The following is a 25195-nucleotide window of genomic DNA, read 5'->3' on the forward strand; positions in this document are numbered from 1 at the left end:
CGTTACTCTGGACCCTGATCTCTCTTCTGAAGAACATATCAAGACTGTTTCAAGGACAGCTTTTTTCCATCTACGTAACATTGCAAAAATCAGAAACTTTCTGGCCAAAAATGATGCAGAAAAATTAATCCATGCTTTTGTCACTTCTAGGTTAGACTACTGTAATGCTCTACTTTCCGGCTACCCGGATAAAGCACTAAATAAACTTCAGTTAGTGCTAAATACGGCTGCTAAAATCCTGACTAGAACCCAAAAATGTGATCATATTACTCCAGTGCTAGCCTCCCTACACTGGCTTCATGTCAAGGCAAGGGCTGATTTCAAGGTTTTACTGCTAACCTACAAAGCATACATGGGCTTGCTCCTACCTATCTCTCTGATTTGGTCCTGCCGTACATACCTACACGTACGCTACGGTCACAAGACGCAGGCCTCCTAATTGTCCCTAGAATTTCTAAGCAAACAGCTGGAGGCAGGGCTTTCTCCTATAGAGCTCCATTTTTATGGAATGGTCTGCCTAGGAATGTCAGAGACGCAAACTCAGTCTCAACCTTTAAGTCTTTACTGAAGACTCATCTCTTCAGTGGGTCATATGATTGAGTGTAGTCTGGCCCAGAAGTGTGAAGGTGAACGGAAAGGCTCTGGAGCAACGAACCGCCCTTGCTGTCTCTGCCTGGCCGGTTCCCCTCATTCCACTGGGATTCTCTGCCTCTAACCCTATTACAGGGGCTGAGTCACTGGCTTACTAGAGCTCTTTCATACCATCCCTAGGTGGGGTGCATCACTTGAGTGGGTTGAGTCACTGATGTGATCTTCCTGTCTGGGTTGGCGCCCCCCCTTGGGTTGTGCCGTGGCGGAGATCTTTGTGGGCTATACTCGGCCTTGTCTTAGGATGGTAAGTTGGTGGTTGAAGATATCCCTCTAGTGGTGTGGGGGCTGTGCTTTGGCAAAGTGGGTGGGGTTATATCCTTCCTGTTTGGCCCTGTCCGGGGGTGTCCTCGGATGGGGCCACAGTGTCTCCTGACCCCTCCTGCCTCAGCCTCCAGTATTTATGCTGCAGTAGTTTATGTGTCGGGGGGCTAGGGTCAATTTGTTATATCTGGAGTACTTCTCCTGTCCTATCCGGTGTCCTGTGTGAATTTAAGTATGCTCTCTCTAATTCTCTCTTTCTTTCTTTCGCTCTCTCGGGGGACCTGAGCCCTAGGACCATGCCTCAGGACTACCTGACATGATGACTCATTGCTGTCCCCAGTCCACCTGGCCGTGCTGCTGCTCCAGTTTCAACTGTTCTGCCTGTGATTATTATTATTTGACCATGCTGGTCATTTATGAACATTTGAACATCTTGGCCATGTTCTGTTATAATCTCCACTCGGCACAGCCAGAAGAGAGAGTTTCTTCCTAGGTTTTGGCCTTTCTAGGGAGTTTTTCCTAGCCACCGTGCTTCTACACCTACATTGCTTGCTGTTTGGGGTTTTAGGCTGGGTTTCTGTAAAGCACTTTGAGATATCAGCTGATGTACGAAGGGCTATATAAATACATTTGATTTGATTTGGAGTTGACCATCTGTTAATACTGTATCTCCCCTGGCTAGACTGGAGTTATAGGCACAAGTAAAGTGTTCCAGAAGACGGAAACATTATGACCCATATTTCAAATAAAAACCACAGTGAAACCGAGCTAGGATGTTTATTTCGAATACAATATGGGTAATATTTTTTGAATTTTCTCCTAAGCAGGAATTATATGGCCAGTTACACAGTAAAGTGATCCTCAGTATGACATGATTAAGACCCATTTGTTGAATGGGTAAACAGTTGGATGTGTTTAAAAACAACTTAGCCTATGTCTATCAGTACAGTGCATTCGGAAACTATTCAGACCCCTTGAGTTTTTGCCACATTTTGTTATTATGTTACAGCCTTAATCTAAATCAGATTAAATGATTAAATCATTTTCTCCCCTCATCAATCTACACAATACCCCATAATGACAAAGCAAAAACATGTTTTTAGAAATGTTTGCAAATTTAGTAAAAAATAAAAACAAGAAATATCACATTTGCATTAGTATTCAGACCCTTTAATCAGTACCTTTGACAGCAATTACAGCCTCGAGTCTTCTTGGGTATGACGCTACAAGCTTGGCACACCTGTATTTGGGGAGTTTCTCCCATTCTTCTCTGCAGATCCTCTCAAGCTCTGTCAGGTTGGATGGGGAGCGTCGCTGCACAGCTATTTCCAGAGATGTTTGATCAGGTTCAAGTCCAGGCTCTGGCTGGGCCACTCAAGGATATTCAGAGACTCGTCCCGAAGCCACTCCTGCATTGTATTGACTGTATGTTTAGGGTCGTTGTCCAGTTTAAAAGTGAACCTTCGCCCCAGTTTGAGGTCCTGAGCGCTCTGGAGCAGGTTTTCAACAAGGATCTCTGTACTTTGCTCCATTTATCTTTCCCTTGATCCTGACTATACTCTCAGTCCCTGCCACTGAAAAACATCCCCACAACATGATGCTGCCACCACCATGCCTCACCGTAGGGATGGTGCCAGGTTTTCTGCAGACGTGACGCTTGGCATTCAGGCCAAAGAGTTCAATCTTGGTTTCATCAGACCAGAGAATCTTGTTTCTCATGGTCTGAGAGTCTTTGGGTGCCTTTTTTACAAACTCCAAGCAGGCTGTCATGTGCCTTTTACTGAGGAGTGGCTTCCGTCTGGCCACTCTACCATAAAGGTGTGATTGGTGGAGTGCTGCAGAGAAGGTTGTCCTTCCGGAAGGTTCTCCCATCTCCACAGAGAAACTCTGGAGTTCTGTCAGAGTGACCATCGGGTTCTTGGTCACCTCCATGACTAAAGCCCTTCTCCCCCGATTGCTCAGTTTGGGCGGGTGGCCAGCTCTAGGAAGAATCTTGCTGGTTCCAATCTTCTTCCATTTAAGAATGATGGAGGCCACTGTGTTGTTGGGGACCTTCAAGGCTGCAGAGATTTTTTGGCACCCTTCCCCAGATCTGTGCCTCAACACAATGCTGTCTCGGGGCTCTACGGACAATTCCTTTGACCTCATGACTTGGTTTTTGCTCTGACATGCATTGTCAACTGTGGGACCTTATATAGACAGGTGGGTTCCTTTCCAAATCATGTTCAATCAATTGAATTTACCACAGGTGGATTACAATCAAGTTGTAGAAACATCAAGGATGATCAATGGAAACAAGATGCATCTGAGCTCAATTTCGAGTCTCATAGCAAAGGGTCTGAATACTCATGTAAAAAAAGGTGGTTTTTATTTTTAATATATTTGCAAACATTTCTAAAAAACGTTTTTTTTTAGCTTTTTTCGCTGTAGATTGATGAGGATTTTTATTTATTTAATCCATTTCAGAATAAAGCTGTAACGTAACAACATTTGGAAAAAGTCAGGGGGTCTGAATACTTTCTGAATGCACTGTATATTTCAGCACCATGGAGATTAAAGCCCATTCTAACTGAAATAGTCTACATGCTATTCCAAGTCTGTTTGAGTTGGGGCAATTCCAAAGTAGCTTTGAGCTGGCCCATTTCTCTTCCTGCAACAGAGACCCAGACCCTTAACTACTGTATCAGTCTGTGAGTAACTGAATACAAAATGTAGTGAGGCCACCCTATCTTGGTTGAGTCAGAATGGAGTTGAATGAAAATAAAAACAGGATCCTTCCTTTCCTGTTCCTGCAGAACAGTCCTAGACACTCTTAGATAGCAGGCAGGCAATGGGTAAATAGACAGTGTAAAAAGCATGACAAACTGGCCCTTAATCCCATGTTCTCTGCTTGGGTTGGGTGTGAAAATACCAAGGGAAGACCCATGTGTGTCCAAAATGGCACCCTATATGCCCATATAGTTCACTATACTTTTGGCCTTTAGGGCTCTGGCTAAATGTAGTGCACTATATAGAGTATAGGGTGCCATTTCAGATTTTGCCCCCAGACCCTCCTGAGTAGTATGAGATGTCTTTCTGGACAGGCTGTCCAGGCCAGCTAGGCTATTTATACTCCGTTTACTGTATCTGTGTCTACACGTGACACACACACACACACACATACGCCAGCACACACACATGGCCCCTCGTCCACCAGGGCCCAGAGATGTAAGGAGATATCACACATACGCGATCTGTCTGCAGCACGCTCTTATAGACATGTTGAGAAATATCTGTTCTTGCTTCGTCGTTCATATATCAGTAGAATCTATGGCACTGGAATTGGTGTTTCACCTAATGAGACAGCTCAGATGTAGCCCTGCATCTTTAATGTTGTGGTATAAGCAACATGTTTCAGTCCTGCTGCTATACATTAGTGCAACAGATGTAGGATCTTAATTTAATCATCCTGTTGCCGGAAAATGTTCCTACAGTGCAGTAAATGTAAAACATGTAGTGTATTTGAGGTTTGTATCAACACCTACTAAAATGTCCATTAATTATAATCCACATAATAATTCATATTTCCTGCTTCTGCAGGATTATTTTCCTACTGTATCAAACTGGCTCAAATTAAGATCCTATATCTGTAATTAGCGCAATCTCTGCTGCTCTTATCCTACTCCATAGCACTTTGGTCTCAATAGTCCTAATCTCTGCAGTTGCTCTTAGTAAGTGGTTTTAGCTACTTTGATTAAGTTAGCTACACTACGGTACTGTAGGGGGGTTTAGTAGAACCTAAACAGAACATTATTTGGTCAGATGATTGTTTACGTAGTCTGTCCATAAGAGATTACGTAGACTGGCCATGAGAGATTACGTAGTCTGGCCATGATTGTTTACGTGGTCTGTCCATAAGAGATTACGTAGTCTGGTCATGATTGTTTACGTGGTTTGGCCATGAGAGATTACAGTCTGTCCATAAGAGATTACGTAGTCTGGCCATGATTGTTTACGTGGTCTGGCCATGAGAGATTACAGTCTGTCCATAAGATATTACGTAGTCTGACCATAAAATATTACGTAGTCTGGCCATGAGAGATTACAGTCTGTCTATAAGAGATTATGTAGTCTGGCCATGAGAGATTAGTCTGTCCATAAGAGATTACGTAGTCTGGCCATGATTGTTTACGTGGTCTGGTCATGAGAGATTACAGTCTGTCCATAAGAGAATATGTAGTCTGACCATAAGAGACTACGTAGTCTGACCATAAAATATTACGTAGTCTGGCCATGAGAGATCACAGTCTGACCATAAGAGATTATGTAGTCTGGCCATGAGAGATTAGTCTGTCCATAAGAGATTACGTAGTCTATCCATAAGAGATTATGTAGTCTGGCCATGAGAGATCCATATAGTATTGAAAATAATTATACACAAAACTTTTAAAAAGTGTGGGGAATAAGTGAAGGTGTTGAGAGGAAGGATGGATCTCTCACAGAAGGATCTGTGAGCTACATTTAACCATACTGCATGCACTATGGTTCCCACACTAATCACTATGCTGTTCCATCTCCCAGTCTGAAACACAATTCCAACTCCTGCTAGAGACTACTCCCCTTCATCTTTCCATCTTTCATTAAGGCCAGATGCCTATGTATGTATTTATGTGTGTGTGTGTGAGGGTTGCTTCAAATCGAAATCAAAAAATCAATGTGGCTCCTGATGGATATACTGTAACATGGCCTGCTGCCCACTACTGCAATACTGCCTGCCTGCCAGACCTGTCACCCTGCCTGGTCCTACTACCACACACGTCCACAACAGTACGGTTCTTCGTCTGTCCCCATAGGAGAACCCTTTTTGGTTCCATGTAGAACCCTCTGTGGACATTGTTCTACATATAACTCAAAGAGTTCTACCTGGAACCTAAAAGGGTTCAAAAGGTTTTCCAATGGAGACAGCTGAAGAACCCTTCTAGGTTCTAGATAACACCGTTTTTATCTAAGTGTTGGCCTACTGCATGGCTAGGAAAAACTTTAAGCTGAGAGTTTCAAATCTTTCAAATAACTGCTGTTTGGGGATTGACCATCCAAGTGCCTACATCATCACGTTTCACTGGAGAGGTTCAAGACAACCGGAACAGCCCCATATAGAGGTGACATGACGCCTGTGGAACCCACAGAACCCCGGTGCTTACGCAGCTCGTAACTCTGTCACCAGAGAAAGAGAGTGACACCCACAATTCTCTCTGCGGTCATTCTCAGAACCTATAGGGTCAAATGCCATCAGAGGAGAGTAGAGAGGACCCATAGGCAAGAGATTTCATGTAAGAGAGGAACGAGTGAGTCAGAGATGGGCATCAGGGAGTGGTCTGACACTGCCCCATAATGACATCTAGGCTAATTCAGGATACAATACTATCTTAAGCAGAACCCATTGCTCCGCGAGGTCACCACGTGCCTGTGTGTGTGTAGCATAAGGAAGTGGTGAAAGTGAAGTTAAAAATAAGACCAGAGATACTGCTGGGACTGGGAGACACAGTACTGTGTGCATGGATGTTTTAAGGTTGTGTTAGTATACCAGTAGATGTGAAGATATTGATCATGAGAATCCGTCTGTTTGTGTTTCTTTGTCTTTGTATTCTGTTCCTCTGTATCTGTTGTCTGAAGTTATTGGGAATGAGAGTCCATTTGTTGTTATTGTTTGTGTTGTGTTTTATTTCTTTATGGCTGTTGTTATGGTATACAAAATACAACGACAGTAAACAGACACAGCATGAATAGCATTAGGATTTCAATTACCAAAACCATTTACATGTGACGTGACGTGATCACCTTTGGGCCAGCCATCAAATTCTGTGAGTTGGAACTTCACTTTGCAGTGTGGCACGTGATGGATTTTAGTATACTCAGCTCAAATCAATAATGCACTAATTCAGTGAAGGTATTTATCTCTTTGGCCTAATGAAGCACATGTTAACTAATCTCCTTCCAGAGTGGGTTTGACACAAAAGGTTCATTCTTCAACATGGTTGGCATTAACAGCTGAGCTGAAAAGAGGGAGGGGGGTCAGAAAGAATGCAGATTTAGCATTCATGTTACGGTAATAGGGTCAACTTCCCTACACACATCAACACAGCAGCACAGCAGGCCTTAATATAGAGTACTGCAGGAGACTAGGCCTGAGCACAGCCATATCTATATCTCTTTCTCCCTCTCTCTCTCGGTCTGTCTATCTCCCTTTCAATGATCTCCAAAAAAACTCAGCTCAGAGAAGGGACAGGGTCAGTAACCTATGTCTTTATTACTACCAGTAGCCTACCACTCTCGCTTTCTGGACTACAATATACCAAACAGCAATCAATCACTCGACATAAAGACAAAGTGTTGAGCTTTAAATGTATTACCACCAATGTTCCCGGGACTGCTGTGCAGAAGAAATATCAGCCCGCCAGAGAAGCACGAGATTGAACTTCTCTCAACTTCCCTGTTTTCCCATTTCGTTAACACTATCAACGTTTCCCTTTACTGTGGGAATTCCCAATGTTAGCCACTTTCAACACAACATACCGAAACAAAACTAACTATGCAAGAAGTATTAGTGTGCAAAACTAACTAACTGTTTTGAGATCAAGGTGAGAGCTGCATGTAGCCACCTATGCACATGTGTTCATATTCTTTGCTAGTTAGTGAGTTAATAGCCCAGTTATAGCTCATGTCTAGTCAGCAATGTGAGAGTGGTTGCTTCCTACAAGAGCACAAAATGTGTACATTTCTAGCCATCTTTGAAAAGCAAGTCAGGTAAAGAGCATTTTTTCTGTCTTAAAGGGCCAGTGTTGTATTTTGAGACTGGCTTGAATAAGCTAAGATAACTTTATAAGTTGTTTCTTGCATCAAACAACACATTTTAAGTCACCTCCTTGTCTGACTAGGTTAATGCCAAGACCTGCATATTTTTTCCACAAGTCTCACAGAATGTAGGCCTACATTGAACACCACACATGGGCTGCTACTGTAGGTTGAATGATAGAACAGCTATTTCCATGTTAAAATGTTATGGGATGCATTTTCTCCATTGTTTTTGATGGTAGGCCACTCTGGTAGACCTACATTATGATCAAATAGCCACAGTAGACTACTTGGCCAGAACTGTAACTTAAAGCAGGTACAGCCTCGGTGTTCACAGTAAATGCGCACAAAAGTTGCACAGAATCTTCACAACGTTCAAGTTTGCGCTCAGCAGACTTGACATTTACTCAGTGCCGAAAATGTTTTGAAAGAACATTGATCACCACCAAACATTAAAGGTGTATTAAACTTCACTTGTAGTAGAGTCCCAGCCATGTCTTCAAAGAAGACATAAACTGGCGCACATACACCCACACTAAGGTGACCAGCAATGAATTACGACTTCACAGTTCTTAATCTTAGTTTATCAAGTCATTTTTGAATCACCCAGGTTTGGTAGCCAATGCTGTTGGATGGACTATCTGGCCATCAGAATGGTTGTTCATGCAGTGTTTACAATGTATCACTGTTCAAATGTTCTCATAAAACATCTGCGGCAATAAATTTAGTTGTGTACAGGGATAGACAATGTTCACATGCAAATCTGATTGGACACAGTGTTTTGATTATTGAAATATCAGCCTCAATTTAACTTCAAAGTTGCTTTCTTTCTGCAGGTTAATTCATTGGGGGCATTTCCGGGGACAACTCTAGCCAGGGACAGGTCACCAAATTCGGAGACTGTCCCCGAAATCGGGGACGTCTGGTTACCTCAACACACATGGCATTAGGGCTGTCCCCGACAAAAAAAAATGTTTAGTTGCCCGACAGTCATCTGTTCTTTCGAGCAATCGAATGGTAGAAATGTTAAAACATGTATTTTTCCATATAGACACATATTATGTGTTTTAATCAAATCAACTATATGCACTGAGCTTGTCTGATGCTTTAAGCGCTCTGTTTGATGAAATCATTAAGATACACAAATGACTAGAGGGAGTCCGACCGCAATTGATTTGGTTGTGCCGGGCCGGGCTCAGACTTGCTGCTCTGTGTAAAAAAGAAAATGACAGCGAGTGACTGTTTAACCTGCACCTGTTGTCTCTCTCTCATCCCTTCTGCAGCGACCACCACAGAACATCAGTGTTTATCGCGCTGTCCGTGTTGCTGAAGCTGCAACATAATTACAGCCATTTCTGATAAAGGTTTTGTTACCAAAATCCCTAATTTGTTAAGGAAAAACATTCCCTATTCCCTCAACATTTACTCTCTTTACATGACACATGCATCACATGCACGTGACCAATAGGACTTATGGCATATCATAACCATAAATTGGTTATAATAAACTCCGAACACTGTAACACGTGACAGCAAAATGGATGCCGAGGATGTGACAAATAAACCCGAAGCGGGAGAATGTTCACTGCTTTCTCAGGAGGTAAAGGGGAAGTCAGATGTTTGGAATACATTTGACTAGTTGTGGGAAATAGTCTAATGGAGATCAAGGGGAAAGAAGTTAAGGAGCAAGAGCTGCGTGTATCTTATGTGTGACAAACAGGTGCTGTTAGATTACAATATCATCTTTCTGACCATTTGGAACAATGTAAACAACACTAAATACATTAGAAGCATACCAGAGAGTTTGTTGTAATGTTTTGTTTTTTAAAAATTGTAAAGCCTTTATTACAGCAAAAAACAAAAACAGTGCCAAAATGGAATGGTTTATTTATTGTTCATGCTAATTATTCAAGGGTCAATTTGTTATTTATTTTAAAACTAAAATGCTTCATTGCATTTCATGGACGAATGAATGATTGATGGATTGATACAGCAGTCTATATATGTATTGAAATATAGGCCTAAGTAAGTTACGGTATTAAGACTAAACAGGATGAACTTTTTGTTATAAAATAGACATACAGCTTGGTATTGCGGGATGGTATTTATACAAGGCTGCTATAGGCTACGAAGCCTACGAATGTTAATGACATTATTTATTATTAAAATGATGATCATAATAATAATAAGGAGATCATGAAAAAGAAGGGATATTATTATAAATATTATTTTGCTGACAATTTGGAACAGTGTAAACAACATGAAATAAATGATAAGTAATACCAGAGAAAAAAATAAAGTTTTTATTATATCATAGCAAAGATTAAAGACTGTTAAAGACTTGTTTTTCCAAAATGTTGTGTTGGACACACCTACTCAATCAAGGTTTTTTTTATATATATATTTTTATTTTTTACTATTTTCTACATTGCAGAATAATAGTGAAGACATCAAAACTATGAAATAACTCAAATGGAATCATGTAGTAACCGAAAAAGTGTTAAACAAATCAAAATATATTTTACATTTTAGATTCTTCAAAGTAGCCACCCTTTGCCTTGATGACAGCTTAGCACACTCTTGACGTTCTCTCAACCAGCTTCATGAGGTAGTCACCTGGAATGCATTTAAATTAACAAGTGTGCCTTGTTAAAAGTTAATTTGTGGAATTTCTTTCCTTCTTAATGCATTTGAGCCCATCAGCTGTGTTGTGACAAGGTAGGTGTGGTACACAGAAGATATCCCTACATGGTAAAAGACCAAGTCCATATTATGGCAAGAACAGCTCAAATAAGCAAAGAGAAATGACAGTCCATCATTACTTTAAGACATGAAGGTCAGTCAATCTGGAAAATGTCAAGAACTTTGAACGTTTCTTCAAGTGCAGTCACAAAAACCATCAAGTGCTATGATGAAACTGGCTCTCATGAGGACCGCCACAGGAAAGGAAGACCCAGAGTTACCTCTGCTGAAGAGGATAAGTTGTTTAGAGTTAACTGCACCTCAGATTGCAGCACAAATAAACACCTCAGGGTTCAAGTAACAGACATCTCAACATCAACTGTTCAGAGGAGACTGCGTGAATCAGGCCTTCATGGTCGATTTGCTGCAAAGAAATCACTACTAAAGGACACCAATAATAAGAAGAGAATTGCTTGGGCCAAGAAACACGAGCAATGGACAATAGACAGGTGGAAATCTGTCCTTTGGCCTGATGAGTCCAAATTTGAGATTTTTTGTTCCAACAGCCTTGTCTTTGTGCAAAGCAGAGTAGGTGAATGGATGATCTCTGCATGTGTGGTTCCCACCATGAAGCATGGAGGAGGAGGTGTGATGGTGTGGGGGTGCTCTGTCAGTGATTTATTTAGAATTCAAGGAACACTTAACCAGCATGGCTACCACAGCATTCTGCAATGCTATGCCATCCCATCTGGTTTGCGCTTAGTGAGACTATAATTTGTTTTTCAACAGGACAAGGATGACCCAACACACCTCTAGGCTGTGTAATGGCTATTTGACCAAGAAGTAGTGACGGAGTGCTGCATCAGATGACCTGGCCTCCATAATCACCGGACCTCAACCCAATTGAGATGGTTTAAAATATAAAATATATTTAGATTTGTTAAACACTTTTTGGTTACTACACGATACCATTGTGTTATTTCATAGTTTTGATGTCTTCACTATTATTCTACAAGGTAGAAAATAGTAAAAATGAAGAAAAACCCTTGAATGAGTAGGTATGTCCAAACTTTTGACTGGTACTGTATACGGATAATTTATAAAGCCAGGCATATTTAACAGTTAGGCTAATGATTATAGACCTAATTAAGTTAATTAATTTTCTTAGACAATTAATAATTAAGGCAAGGGCTGTTTTCTTGTGTCCGAACTCTGCTGCTAACTCTGGTTAACTTTGCTCAAAATAATTTTTTACTTTTTTTATTTACCCCTTTTTCTCCCCAATTTCGTGGTATCCAATCGCTGCAAATCCCGTACGGACTCGGGAGAGTCGAAGGTCGAGAGCTGTGCGTCCTCCAAAACACAACCTAGCCAAGCCGCACTGCTTCATGAAACAATGCCCGCTTAACCCGGAAGCCAGCCGCACCAATGTGTCGGAGGAAACACCGTACACCTGGCGACCGTATCAGCGTGCCTTAGACCACCGCGCCACTTGGGAGGCCAACTTTGCTATTATGCACATCACAACATGGTCTAAGAAAAAGCACCAATTCAACAGAGCACTGATGTTTCAGAACTGCAGACAGCGACCACCATTAAAAGCGGGAGAAAGCGCATTTGTTATAAAATAATATTATTTTGATTAGTGTTGCACCGTTGTCCTTAACCATATACAGTGGGGCAAGTATTTAGTCAGCCACCAATTGTGCAAGTTCTCCAACTTAAAAAGATGAGAGAGGCCTGTAATTTTCATCATAGGTACACTTCAACTATGACAGACAAAATGAGAAAAATAAATCCAGAAAATCACATTGTAGGATTTTTAATGAATTTATTTGCAAATTATGGTGGAAAATAAGTATTTGGTCACCTACAAACAAGCAAGATTTCTGGCTCTCACATACCTGTAACTTCTTCTTTAAGAGGCTCCTCTGTCCTCCACTCGTTACCTGTATTAATGGCACCTGTTTGAACTTGTTATCGGTATAAAAGACACCTGTCCACAACCTCAAACAGTCACACTACAAACTCCACTATGGCCAAGACCAAAGAGCTGTCAAAGGACCTCAGAAACACAATTGTAGACCTGCACCAGGCTGGGAAGACTGAATCTGCAATAGGTAAGCAGCTTGGTTCGACTCAGACAGGCGCGAATAGGACAGGTGTCTCGTACACCATGATTATTATTATTATTTTTGCTACTGCTCAAGTAAAGAAATCTCGATCGACCAACAGCCTAACGACCAAACAATCGACCAGTTGACCAAATGTGGTCAGCGCTACACGCCATACACACGTTATAAACATGTAATAAACGTGTAATCACCAAGACGGAATGTTCACATTTACTTTCTCTTTCCTGTCTGTCTGACCTGGATGTCTGAGAGACGACCCCCAGGCAGAGAATGACCCACCTAGTGAAAAACAAAACAATAATTTCCCAACCAGATGCTCTTTTGTCACACACTCTTTACCTGTGTAATGAACGACACACGTCTGGCCCTTCTTTGGGAAAGTCCTTGCTGTTGAAAAGAAAACAAACTATATTTAGTCAAATGTATTGTGTGTGTGTGTGTGTGTGTGGGGGGCATACACTGTAATAATAGGATGTGCCCTTATCATGACTGACATGCGCTCTTTATGAAATGTTGTTACATCAAATCATTGGAAGTAACAATATCGTATTCCTTTTACTATCAACATACACACTGCGTAATATCGAAATAATACTTCAAGTCAGTGTTAATACAGATGAAAGCAGCAATCCCAATAGAAGGAGCTTGGCCATAGAAGAAGGCTGGCATTAATGCCGAGAGTTCTAGAACGATATGTGAGAGGGTCATGGATCCAGCCTTTGTCAAATTAACCCTAACTATTTTTCTTACCTTAACCTACTTCTCCTAACCAGCTATGTTAATTATCCTAACCTGCTGCGTAAATTATTCTAACCTGCTACGAAAAGTAAAATCTGACGTTAATTTGACAAAAGCTGGATCACTCCATGCCGTGACCGTGTGAGACCGAGGAACATGTATGGGGCTTGAAAAATAAATGTAGCCCACGTTGTGGAGTATGTAATAAACCTGCAGCTAAATCATTTGCACTGGCTGTAAATCCGTTAAACGTTCCCACGGCATCATGATAATAATAACATCTCCCACAATTTCGTAATGGCTAGCTAAATAAATAAACACACGCAGCAGATAACGATCCAGAATCAAACGTAGAAAAACTTACCATCTCCTGGGGATATTATTTCGATTTCCACACCCATTATAATAAAAAGCGATGGTGGTTGCTAAAGCATAAAATAAAGCAGGTTTGGTGTCTAGTCTATGTCGGTGGTTAAAAGGTGCATGCAAGCTCCAGCAATGCCGACCACTGATCGAGTACTCTATCAAGTCTGAGAAATGCAGGATTGTGGCCGTGGTCGAGAGGATCAACCGTTATGTATCATGGGTAAATTGTGACTGACTTAACTGCTCTACAAATAATAATGAGTAGTTATTTATGACGCAAGGTGATTTGTAGATCAGTCGGTAGACAGTCGCTTGCACAGTCGGCTACAATGTCGAACAAGCCCTGTACTACAAAAATGTGAAAAAACCTTAGCATGAGTTACCCAACCTCGAGACAAATCTCAACCTCTGTCTCGGTTTAGGGAGACCCAAAATGTACATCGCCTAAGCAGGGGACAGAGTTGCGACTTGAGCTCTGACCTGGCAATGACCGTGGACAAGAAGGCCCCCAAGTGGTCAACACATGAAATACACCAGACTTCCCATAAACTTCAAGACCCATAATGCTTTTCTATTGTCTCGTCTTTCAATTCCAGTTCATGAAAGCAACTTTCACCCCTGGAAAAGTGAAATAAACTTGGGAAATGTGATCAAGGTTTATGGTTTGACAAGAGAATCGAGGCACGTTTGTGCATATCATTTCGTGACTAAAGAACGTATTCGCCATATAGCTACATCACTGATGGATTTAGCTAGCTAGCTAACGTTAGCTACATGTGTTATAAACTGGCCAGACCCCAAAAATGACAGCTACTGTAGATAGCTATCCAGTAACTGTCAGGTAAATGATTTTCTAATATTATTGAGTAGCTAGCTTTATAACCTAAATTGCAGTTGATAATAGCAAATCTTTGCTGTAATAGCTTTTGACTTGACCTTCTAGGTTTAATTTCATTTGATGTGAATGTGATACTAATTCTAGCTAGCACAAATTAATAACCTACCTCAAGACCTAGCCTTTGATCATGACTCTGTTCAATACGTTACACATAAGTCATTGGACGAAAGACGTCTTGGAAGGGAGAGTTTTGGACACACCTGCTCGGTCACACGCATCGCTTGCGGTTTTTTGTGCATAAGGACCTTATGTTATATATCGGCGAGAAATACTTTTCTGAAAACAAAAGGTTAAAATGATAGGCACCATTATAGGGTTAGGGTTCCCACGTGACCAATTCGCTTTGTGCATCTCCGAACACCGTTAAAACAGTGTACTGCACAGGGGTTTGGTGGCACCTTCATTTGGGAGAACAGGCTCGTGCCAATGACTCCAGCGAAATTGGTGGAATGGTAACTAATACATTAAACACATCGTTTCCAGATGTTTGATGCCATTCCATTTGCTCCGTTCCAGACATTATTATGAGACGTTGTCTCCTCAGCAGCCCCATGTGATGTACTTTAAATGTGTATTTTGCGTTTGTGAAATTGTTTTGATATATGAAAGTAGAGGGATTTATGTTTCTGGAACCGTTCCGCAATTGAGAATCAATTCACGTTTAGATGGGAGTATTTGGCTGTTTTGGCTTTCAGAGTCAATTCGCCCTTAAAAAGAAGATGTAAGGTCCTTAGACTAAGTAGTAACGTTGGGCTCCTTTTGTCCAATATTGAGCTACCTGAAGACCTAATGTTAAACAAGGATTGCCTCGTACCCAAATCCAGACTAAGGTCAAATTTGCCAGCCAAAAGCGATTAGCTCTACTTCTAGTTTAGTTAGCTAGCCAGCTAATAATACAGTTTGACATCACAACAACACAGATACCAGTTCCTCTCAGTGGTGGAAAAAGTACCCAATTGTCATACTTGAGTAAAAGTATAGATACTGTAATGAAACAGCAGGGAGCAGGTCTCGAACCCTTGACCTTCGAGTCTGAGGTCCGGCGCGCTATCTCCAGTAAAAGTCAAAGTCCGCGAGTAAAATACTACTTGAGTAAAAGTCTAAAAGTATTTGGTTTTAAATATACTAAAGTATCAAAAGTTAAGGTAATTGTTAAAATGTAGTTAATTATCAAAAGTCATGAATAATTTCAAATTCCTTATATTAAGCAAAGCAGACGGCACCATTTTCTTGTTTTAAAATGTTCGGATTGCCAGGGGCACACTCCAACACTCAGACATTATTTACAAAATATGCATTTGTGTTTAGTGAGTCTGCCAGGCCAGAGGCAGTAGGGATGACCACGTGTTCTCTTGATAAGTGCCTGAATTTAACCATTTTCCTGTCATGCTAAGCATTCAAAATGTAATGAGTAATTTTGGTTGTCAAGGAAAATGTATGGAGTAAAATGTACAATATTTTCTTTAGGAATAAGTAAAAGTTGTCAAAAATATAAATAGTAAAGTACAGATACCCCAAAAAACGACTTAAATAGTACTTTCAAGTATTTTTACCTAAGTACTCTACACCACTGGTTCCTCTGTTAAGCTGGAGTGTAATTTAACCTACTTGATCTGCGTGGCTAAGGTCATTTGGACTAATCAGCTCAGCTCTGGCCCTGGGGTGTAACCCTCAGGCAGAGGGGATTAGGGATGCCTGAGGCACAGGACAAGAGAGGCTTGTCCTATTCTTAGTGTGGGATGGCAGTCAAGATAGCTGGAACTGGTCTTCTGCCGGCAAAATCCTCATGACCGATATCCTCTGCCCTCATCAATGCTATTGAATGAGTGATTGTTTCTTCTTTAATCAATGTTACTGATCATTGTTTCTCTCTCCGTTTGGATTAATCTGTACTTGCTTGACTGTCAGTATGGAACTGGGCAAAGCCAAGTTGCTGAGGTCAGGTCTGAACACGCTACACCAAACCATCCACCCCGTCCACGGGATAGCCTGGACTGACGGGAAGCAGGTCTGCCTCACCTCCCTCTACTATGACAACTGCGAAGTCAAATTCGGCGACACCAACGTCATCGGTCAATTTGAGCATGTCTTCGGCCTCTCCTGGGGCCCTCTGTGCTGTTCCGGCGCTCCTGCCCTGTTGGCCGTCCAACACAAGAAACATGTCACAGTGTGGCAGCTGCAGCTCAGCGCTCTGGAACAGAACAAGCTGCTCTGCACTCAGACCTGTGAGATGAGCGAACCGTTCCCCCTTCTGTCTGAGGGATGTGTCTGGCATCCCAAGATGGACATCCTTTCTGTCCTCACTAAGAAAGATGCCTCTGTGCTGTTCTGCGTCCGCGTGGACAACCGTAGGGTCAAGGCTGATATTAAAGGCAGTGGACTCATCCACTGTGCCTGCTGGACCAAAGATGGCACCCGGTTGGTTTTGGCTATAGGAAGCGCCCTTCACTCCTACATCTATAACGATGTTCAGAAGAGTCTTTTAGCCTGCTCCTTCTGCCCCATCTTTGACGTGGGCGGGTACATCTGTGCCATCGAGTCAACAGGCGAGGCCCAGGTGGCAGTAGCTACAGAGCTGCCTCTGGATAGGATCTGCGGGCTGAACGCTGGCATAGCATTTGACGTGTCCTCAGATTCAGAGTCCTCCCTACCTGGACATTCTTCTCCTATGGTGATGTTGGATGAGGATGGGTGTATAGACCCCCGCAGGAGGTCCTTTGACTCTGAGAGGTCCTACCTCTCCTGCTCTGCCTCCGGCGGTCCTATGGACCTCACCCACCTCCTGGCCAAGCACCGGCGCTCAGACCCTAGTCCACTCTTACACCTGCGCCGCAGGGACCACCTGACTGGTTCTGGACAGGATTCGTCGCACCTTATCCTGGTAACCTACGAACGGAAAGTCACCAGCACCAGTAAGGTCAGCATCCCTGGGATCCTGGTGCCAGACATCGTGGCCTTTGACTCCAGAGGTTCCACGGTGGCAGTGGCCTCCAACACATGTAACATGGTACTGGTCTACTGCATCACGCCGTCCACCATGCCCAACATCCAGCAGATCTCCTTACAGAAAAACGAGAGGCCCAAAGGCATCTGCTTTCTTGGTGACAAGATGTTGCTTCTCATGATTGGCAGACAGAAGTCCAAAGACCCTGCCTTCCTCCCCTCCTCCAATACGGACAAATACATCCTGCGCCTCGCATCCAAGGAGATTGTATACAACGGAGGAACCCCGGCGTGTCCCTCCCCGAATCGAGAATCGCCCGTTAGACGCCACTCAAAACATGTCTTCTCTAAAGATGAGCAGCAGGAGCTTGTTGAGATTAAGGAGCTGGTGCTGCCGGGAGGAGGTGTAATCCAGTCCCATTCTCCAGGGAGCAGCAGGAGGAGGCTGGTGGAGGAGGTGAGAAGCCCGGAGCCCAGCTCAGTCACCAGCTCAGTGGACTTCTCCTACTCTGACCTCTGTCACACCTCTGACCAACCTCACTCTAACACTTCCTCCATTACGGTCGAAAACTTCGAGACGGAACCCGTCAACCGAATGACGATGCTCTCCATGGCAGGACAGGCTAGCAGGGAGTCAAGTCAAACCTGCTCACCATACTACAACCCTAGGGATAAGCCCCACACGGAGCTCCCCACCCTGCCCAAAACCACCCCCTTGGCCCCCAGAGAGAAGGAGAGGAACCTGGAGCAGCTGTCTCAGAACATGGAGAGGATTTTCTCTCGTTTTTCTGAGGTGCAACAGTGTCTGACAGAGATCAGGGACTTCACCCGGAACAGCAAAAGGGGTCTGGGGACTAGTTACCCCAATGCCTGTGATCCTCCATACGTTAACATCACATGTCAGGTAGGGGTTACATCTTACAAGATATTACTTCATTTGGGATATTTCATTTCTATGTCTGCAAAAGCTGGAGATTTTCAGAGCAATATTTTAAAATATAATGTTTGTTGAAAGACCTTATTTATTGAAATTATAGGCCCCACCTTTGTATAATAAAGTTACGTTAGACTCTAGGGCTGGGAATTGCCAGGGACCTCACGATACAATATTATCACGATACTTAGGTGCCGATACGATATGTATTACGATTATATATGTATTGCGATTCAATACTGGTATTTTTATTGCGATTTGATGTTCCAAACATATTGTTCATATCTGCTGGAGAGAGAGCATGAGAAAATGAGTTTTGATCAGTAAGGGAAATAAAAGTGCTGAAAATGTGTTGGCTCCCTATTTAAAAAGAAGATGGAGAACAAGCTATAGGATGAAAAATAACTGAGTTTTAGCACAGGTACAGTCGACCAGCTCTACCTAAAGTAGCAAAAGTGTTTTTACAAATCGATCCTTGGAGTCGAAAAATAATATTGCGATATGTAACTATATATAATTTTTCCCCCATCACTATTAGACACACAAAGGAATGAACTGTATGAGTATAATGCACCCAGATTCAGCATTCAGCAGATATTAGCATAAAGGGCTAATGTTGAACTTGGTGGGACTTGTCTGAAGGTGAAGATACAGTAGAGACTTACTTTAATGTACTCTCCAGGCTAGAGTTTGCTATCCACCATTGGACAGTACGCTGACAGCACAGTGTGTACTATTATGGTGTTCCTAAAAGAGCGATTAAAAGCACAATTTGTGAAATGATGCCTTGCTGTTGCATCCATCAATAACTGTCTGTGTTCTTGAGGTCAGAATTGTACTAACTAACCCCCCTCCACTCTCTATCTCGCTCTCTCTCTATCATCTATCTGTCTCTCTCTATCTCTTCCCTCTCCTCCATGCAGAAGCAGCTGTCTGAGAATGTGTTTATAGATGAGAGAAGGCCAGTGTTGTTGTGTGAGGGGAAGCTGTGTCTGAAGGTTCTTCAGGAGCTCTTCAACGTCACTATAGTAGAGATGGTTTATGGTACGTATCTGGCCCATGGGCTTCTCCAATACCAATAATAACACATGATTGTAGTCTTAAGGTTTCAGATGATTCTATGTTTTCACTATGTATACCCCAGGCTTAATTCAACCAGTTATTTGAGATTAAAGGTAGACTCGGCGATATGACATCATCATACACAGCGGGGTGATTCCCTGCTTACAGAAATCAACACAATTCATATGTGCAGAATGACATTATTGGCTCTTCCCAATGTAGGCATGCCTCAAGAGGAAATTGGGTAGTCTTCTCAGAAGTGTGTGTGTGTGTGGACGGGGTTAGAAAAAAACACGTTTTCCCTCAGGTTTCCAGGAATCTATTCATATAAGAATAACCGCCGTATCCTCAGCCCATAGTCTAGACTGAGGAACTACTGAGCTTCTCTCAGCTATTACAACTAATTAGAGAAGATGTTGTATATCAAAATAATGACATCTCTGTTTCACTCCCCCCAAAATGACATGCATTTTAAACAAAGTATTTGGTGTTAAACGGAGGGTGGAGAGGCTGAATATGGGAGTGATTATAGGGTTACTGTGGATGAAAAGGTTTAAAACAGAAGCAGCTTACAGCCCCACCACACCCTCCCTGGGTTCCTTCTGCTAATATACACACTCAGCACGCCTCCGCAAACTACATGACTATTTATAGAGTATTTATGACACCAGTCCATTCAGGAGTTTCACTGTTAGGGTTTTTGCAGCAACCTGAGAGAGCCGTATGTTGTGGTTACTGTACTTTAAAAACCGCTCTATAAATGATTAGTAGACACTTACTGGTTGAAAACTTAGTACTATCTATTCAAAGGGTTAAATGGATGTAATCAATGACTCTCATGGTTTTATATAAGTTAAACAGTCTTATAAAGCATGGAGATAAATAAAATGTGAATTAAATAAAAAAACTTCCTTAAACTTGAAACTCCTGTTTCCTGTGTGTTCCAGGTCCGTTGTGGATAGTCCTGGTAGCGGATGCAGAGGGCTTTGTACCCCTGACTTTTAAACCCAAAGAGGAGTTGACGGTGAGGAACGGAAAGAGGAAATCTCCCATCAGGACCCCTGGCAGCCCAGACTCCTGCCCCTCCAGCCCAGTCAAATCTCCCTCCAGCCCAGTCAAATCTTACCCCAACACAGAGACTTGAACACAGCATAAATCTCAAAACAGACTTCAGCATAGTGGGAGAGAGCACACAGCATGGGACTACCGCCTAGCATAACATATGAGATGTCAATGCTTTATGCATGCATATCTAAAAACTGCACACGCAAAGACTCAACCCCTCGGCAGCTTTTTATGAACAAGCAGTACTGGGTGGCAAATGTTCCTTTTTCAGTTGGTGGATTATTCAATACACCTTTGAAAGAAGCACCTTTCAAACAGAATGTTTACATTTAGTGACTTTGGGAGATTATATTTTTGGGGGCTTTGTATTATATGCCCATCTGGTTCAAGATGAAGTTCTGTTTTTTTAATCAGATCACTGAGGTAAGATAGTGTGGTGTTTTGGCTGGCAGAGTTCAGTGTAGCTGCCACCAAATCCCAAAGAGATGTATCCTGTTTGTATGTTATACGATTGTATATTATTAAAACGTTCAAATGTTTAAAATGGATAGTTTCATCACTCAACTTATGATTGAATATTAAACCTTTATTTAATTAGGCAAGTCAGTTAAGAACAAATTCTTATTTACAATGACGGCCTACACTGGCAAAACCCAGACGATGCTGGACCAATTGTGCACCGCCCAATGGGACCAATCACAGCCAGTTGTGATGTAGCCTGGGTTCGAACCAGGGTGTCTGTAGTGACACCTCTAGCACTGAGATGCAGTGCCTTAGACCGCTGCGCCACTCGAGAGACCAAAATGGAACTTACATGGAACCTTCCTCTACTATATTTGAAGTTAAGAAGTCATGGTTCAGTCCATCTACTAACCAAAATCAACAGTATTTATTAAGCCCAAACCAATATAATACTCAGATACCATTCATAAATACCAGCAATGTCTGCTAAACACAGCAAATAGTCATATACATTCATTTATATAAATAAGGTTATCTTGTAGGTATATTCAAGATGGCTATACTTTACAGGTTCATGTGAAAATACAGAAACAAACTTAAAATGTTTACATGAAAACATAACTATCATGTGATTATTTCTCAGTGTAATATACACTAATAGAAGTCATATTCCGGTTGGGGAACTGGAATCCGCCGCATGTGAAACCTCTCCTGTCCATTCCATCCCAGGTCATGGATTGCTCAGATCCTCCAGCGTTCTGGAGCTGATGCAGCTTTGTTTCCTGTAGAAGAAAGACAAAATAAACTTTTAGATTGAAGGTACTGTATGTTGGTATTTGAGGCATTTCAGGCCACCGTAGTTTTACTCAACCTAAAGGAATGACAGTGGTGAGAGACGGTGGTGTACTGTACACTTAATGCACTCAATCTTTGTGATCCAAATACTCAGTTTGGTAACACTTCACTTAAGCATGCATATAATAAAGCATTATGATACACTTATAATGCATTGTCAGACATGTCATAAGCATGTATCCCCTTATTGTCATATACATTACTTTACAAGAGCACTGTGACGTTCTAGCAACGTCTGACAACAGAAACGTGTGGGTTCCTCACTGTAGCTCCTCCAGACAGAGTTTGTTCCTGAGCCGGACGTCCTCACTGATGGGGTAGAGCAGCAGTATCAACAGGCCTGTTACGATGAAGGCCACCGGGGCAGCGCCTATAAGCAGTTTCAGAGTGTAGGCTACTTGAGCAGGCTGCCTGCATGCCCCTGTGTCATAACCCGCAAACCTGAAGATACCACACACACGTATTATACACAGCAAACTTGTAGAGATATATAAAGTGTCTTAACCTGCAAACCTGTAGAGATGCACACCTGTATCATACCGACAGTTACACACTCACCAGTTTCATAAATGCAATAGACTACAATGGCCTATTAATGCATACATCAGGCTTGTGTTTATGTGTTTCTCTCTATACATCTCACTCCTGTGTTATTTAACTGACTTGGTGTTCGTGGCATCTGACTCACTCCAAGAGAGATGCCAGAAGTGTTGTTAACTTGTTTATGTTTCTCCTGATGTGGATCAGTGTTTGTGTGTTTGACTCACTCAAGGCAAGGCATGGATACTCCCAAGGAAATCCCATTTTCAGTATATGAATGCCTTTAATACTCTTGTGTTAGTGTTGTCTGTTGTCTGTCTGTCTGTCTGTCTGTCTGTCTGTCTGTCTGTCTGTCTGTCTGTCTGTCTGTCTGTCTGTCTGTCTGTCTGTCTGTCTGTCTGTCTGTCTGTCTGTCTGTCTGTCTGTCTGTCTGTCTGTCTGTCTGTCTGTCTGTCTGTCTGTCTGTCTGTCTGTCTGTCTGTCTGTCTGTCTGTCTGACTCACTCAAGGCAGAGGGTGGACACTCCGAGAGAGATCCCAGCAGCAAACTTGGTGAAGAACACGTAGAAGGAGTAGAAGATGGCCTCATAGCCTTTACAGCAGGGGTTGGCCAGACGGAAGTCATCCACCACATCTGGCAGCATTGACCTGAAACACAACACACACACAATACTACATGAAAACATCTCCCATCAACAGCTTATAGGCCTACCTCATCATCATGTCACAAATCAAATCAAATCAAATTTTATTTGTCACATACACATGGTTAGCAGATGTTAATGCGAGTGTAGTGAAATGCTTGTGCTTCTAGTTCCGACAATGCAGTAATAACCAACAAGTAATCTAACTAACAATTCCAAAACTACTGTCTTATACACAGTGTAAGGGGATAAAGAATATGTACATGAGGATATATGAATGAGTGATGGTACAGAGGAGCATAGGCAAGATACAGTAGATGGTATCGAGTACAGTATATACATATGAGATGAGTATGTAAACAAAGTGGCATAGTTAAAGTGGCTAGTGATACATGTATTACATAAGGATGCAGTCGATGATATAGAGTACAGTATCTACGTATGCATATGAGATGAATAATGTAGGGTAAGTAACATTATATAAGGTAGCATTGTTTAAAGTGGCTAGTGATATATTTACATCATTTCCCATCAATTCCCATTATTAAAGTGGCTGGAGTTGAGTCAGTGTCAGTGTCAGTGTGTTGGCAGCAGCCACTCAATGTTAGTGGTGGCTGTTTAACAGTCTGATGGCCTTGAGATAGAAGCTGTTTTTCAGTCTCTCGGTCCCAGCTTTGATGCACCTGTACTGACCTCGCCTTCTGGATGATAGCGGGGTGAACAGGCAGTGGCTCGGGTGGTTGATGTCCTTGATGATCTTTAGGGCCTTCCTGTAACATCGGGTGATGTAGGTGTCCTGGAGGGCAGGTAGTTTGCCCCCGGTGATGCGTTGTGCAGACCTCACTACCCTCTGGAGAGCCTTACGGTTGAGGGCGGTGCAGTTGCCATACCAGGCGGTGATACAGCCCGCCAGGATGCTCTCGATTGTGCATCTGTAGAAGTTTGTGAGTGCTTTTGGTGACAAAAGTGGGTGGGGTTATATCCTTCCTGTTTGGCCCTGTCCGGGGGTGTCCTCGGATGGGGCCACAGTGTCTCCTGACCCCTCCTGTCTCAGCTTCCAGTATTTATGCTGCAGTAGTTTATGTGTCGGGGGGCTGGGATCAGTTTGTTATATCTGGAGTACTTCTCCTGTCCTATTCGGTGTCCTGTGTGAATCTAAGTGTGCGTTCTCTAATTCTCTCCTTCTCTCTTTCTTTCTCTCTCTCGGAGGACCTGAGCCCTAGGACCATGCCCCAGGACTACCTGACATGATGACTCCTTGCTGTCCCCAGTCCACCTGGCTATGCTGCTGTTCCAGTTTCAACTGACCTGAGCCCTAGGACCATGCCCCAGGACTACCTGACATGATGACTCCTTGCTGTCCCCAGTCCACCTGGCCATGCTGCTGCTCCAGTTTCAACTTCCACCTGACTGTGCTGCTGCTCCAGTTTCAACTGTTCTGCCTTATTATTATTCGACCATGCTGGTCATTTATGAACATTTGAACATCTTGGCCATGTTCTGTTATAATCTCCACCCGGCACAGCCAGAAGAGGACTGGCCACCCCACATAGCCTGGTTCCTCTCTAGGTTTCTTCCTAGGTTTTGGCCTTTCTAGGGAGTTTTTCCTAGCCACCGTGCTTCTACACCTGCATTGCTTGCTGTTTGGGGTTTTAGGCTGGGTTTCTGTACAGCACTTTGAGATATCAGCTGATGTACGAAGGGCTATATAAATAAATTTGATTTGATTTTGATTCTTCAGCCTCCTGAGGTTGAAGAGGTGCTGCTGCGCCTTCTTCACGATGCTGTCTGTGTGAGTGGACCAATTCAGTTTGTCTGTGATGTGTATGCCGAGGAACTTAAAACTTGCTACCCTCTCCACTACTGTTCCATCGATGTGGATAGGGGGGTGTTCCCTCTGCTGTTTCCTGAAGTCCACAATCATCTCCTTAGTTTTGTTGACGTTGAGTGTGAGGTTATTTTCCTGACACCACACTCCGAGGGCCCTCACCTCCTCCCTGTAGGCCGTCTCGTCGTTGTTGGTAATCAAGCCTACCACTGTTGTGTCGTCCGCAAACTTGATGATTGAGTTGGAGGCGTGCGTGGCCACGCAGTCATGGGTGAACAGGGAGTACAGGAGAGGGCTCAGA

The 25195-nt window shown here is 42.7% G+C and overlaps 3 protein-coding genes across 5 annotated transcripts in view; 1 reads left to right on the forward strand and 2 right to left on the reverse strand.

Moving 5' to 3' along the window:
• Window positions 1-14802, reverse strand: part of LOC112217805 (peptidyl-prolyl cis-trans isomerase FKBP1B) — a 28248-nt gene extending 13446 nt beyond the window's left edge. The window contains exons 1-2 of one of the 2 annotated variants that reach the window (XM_024378353.2): window positions 14669-14802; window positions 12900-12947 (exon numbers count right to left, since the gene is read on the reverse strand). Coding sequence is in view for 1 of the 2 variants with exons in the window: in XM_024378352.2 (XP_024234120.1) it covers window positions 12900-12947; window positions 13663-13699 (85 nt within the window). In the remaining variant the exon portion in view is untranslated. Of the gene's footprint in view, window positions 1-12899; window positions 12948-13662; window positions 14076-14668 lie in introns of those variants that run through there. The other variant, XM_024378352.2, reaches the window with a different exon arrangement.
• Window positions 14270-21104, forward strand: LOC112217804 (WD repeat and coiled coil containing). 2 transcript variants are annotated; one of them, XM_024378350.2, is made up of 4 exons: window positions 14270-14505; window positions 16471-18409; window positions 19363-19483; window positions 20449-21104. In XM_024378350.2, exons 1-4 carry the CDS (start codon window positions 14468-14470, stop codon window positions 20643-20645), a joined length of 2295 nt encoding a protein of 764 aa, XP_024234118.1. In that variant the 5' UTR covers window positions 14270-14467; the 3' UTR covers window positions 20646-21104. The 2 variants fall into 2 exon arrangements, with proteins under 2 accessions (XP_024234118.1, XP_024234119.1); XM_024378351.2 differs by lacking the exon at window positions 14270-14505 and adding an exon at window positions 14931-15014.
• Window positions 21105-21433: 329 nt separating this feature from the next.
• Window positions 21434-25195, reverse strand: part of LOC112217807 (major facilitator superfamily domain-containing protein 2B) — a 33750-nt gene continuing 29988 nt past the window's right edge. Inside the window, exons 13-15 of the mRNA XM_042300883.1 lie at window positions 22927-23070; window positions 22148-22324; window positions 21434-21810 (exon numbers count right to left, since the gene is read on the reverse strand). Coding sequence (XP_042156817.1) covers window positions 21759-21810; window positions 22148-22324; window positions 22927-23070 — 373 coding nt within the window. The 3' untranslated portion in view covers window positions 21434-21758. The remainder of the gene's footprint in view (window positions 21811-22147; window positions 22325-22926; window positions 23071-25195) is intronic.

The sequence above is a fragment of the Oncorhynchus tshawytscha genome, linkage group LG18 (assembly GCF_018296145.1).
Source record: "Oncorhynchus tshawytscha isolate Ot180627B linkage group LG18, Otsh_v2.0, whole genome shotgun sequence".
Taxonomy (NCBI): domain Eukaryota; kingdom Metazoa; phylum Chordata; class Actinopteri; order Salmoniformes; family Salmonidae; genus Oncorhynchus; species Oncorhynchus tshawytscha.

What these genes read in the sequence shown, in the direction of transcription:
- LOC112217804 (XM_024378350.2), top strand. Translation starts at nt 14,468, where the DNA reads ATGACAGCTACTGTAGATAGCTATCCAGTAACTGTCAG. An exon ending in ACGTTAACATCACATGTCAG is followed by an intron (nt 18,410 to 19,362) that starts GTAGGGGTTACA and finishes TCCTCCATGCAG; the next exon opens with AAGCAGCTGTCTGAGAATGT. An exon ending in TATAGTAGAGATGGTTTATG is followed by an intron (nt 19,484 to 20,448) that starts GTACGTATCTGG and finishes TGTGTGTTCCAG; the next exon opens with GTCCGTTGTGGATAGTCCTG.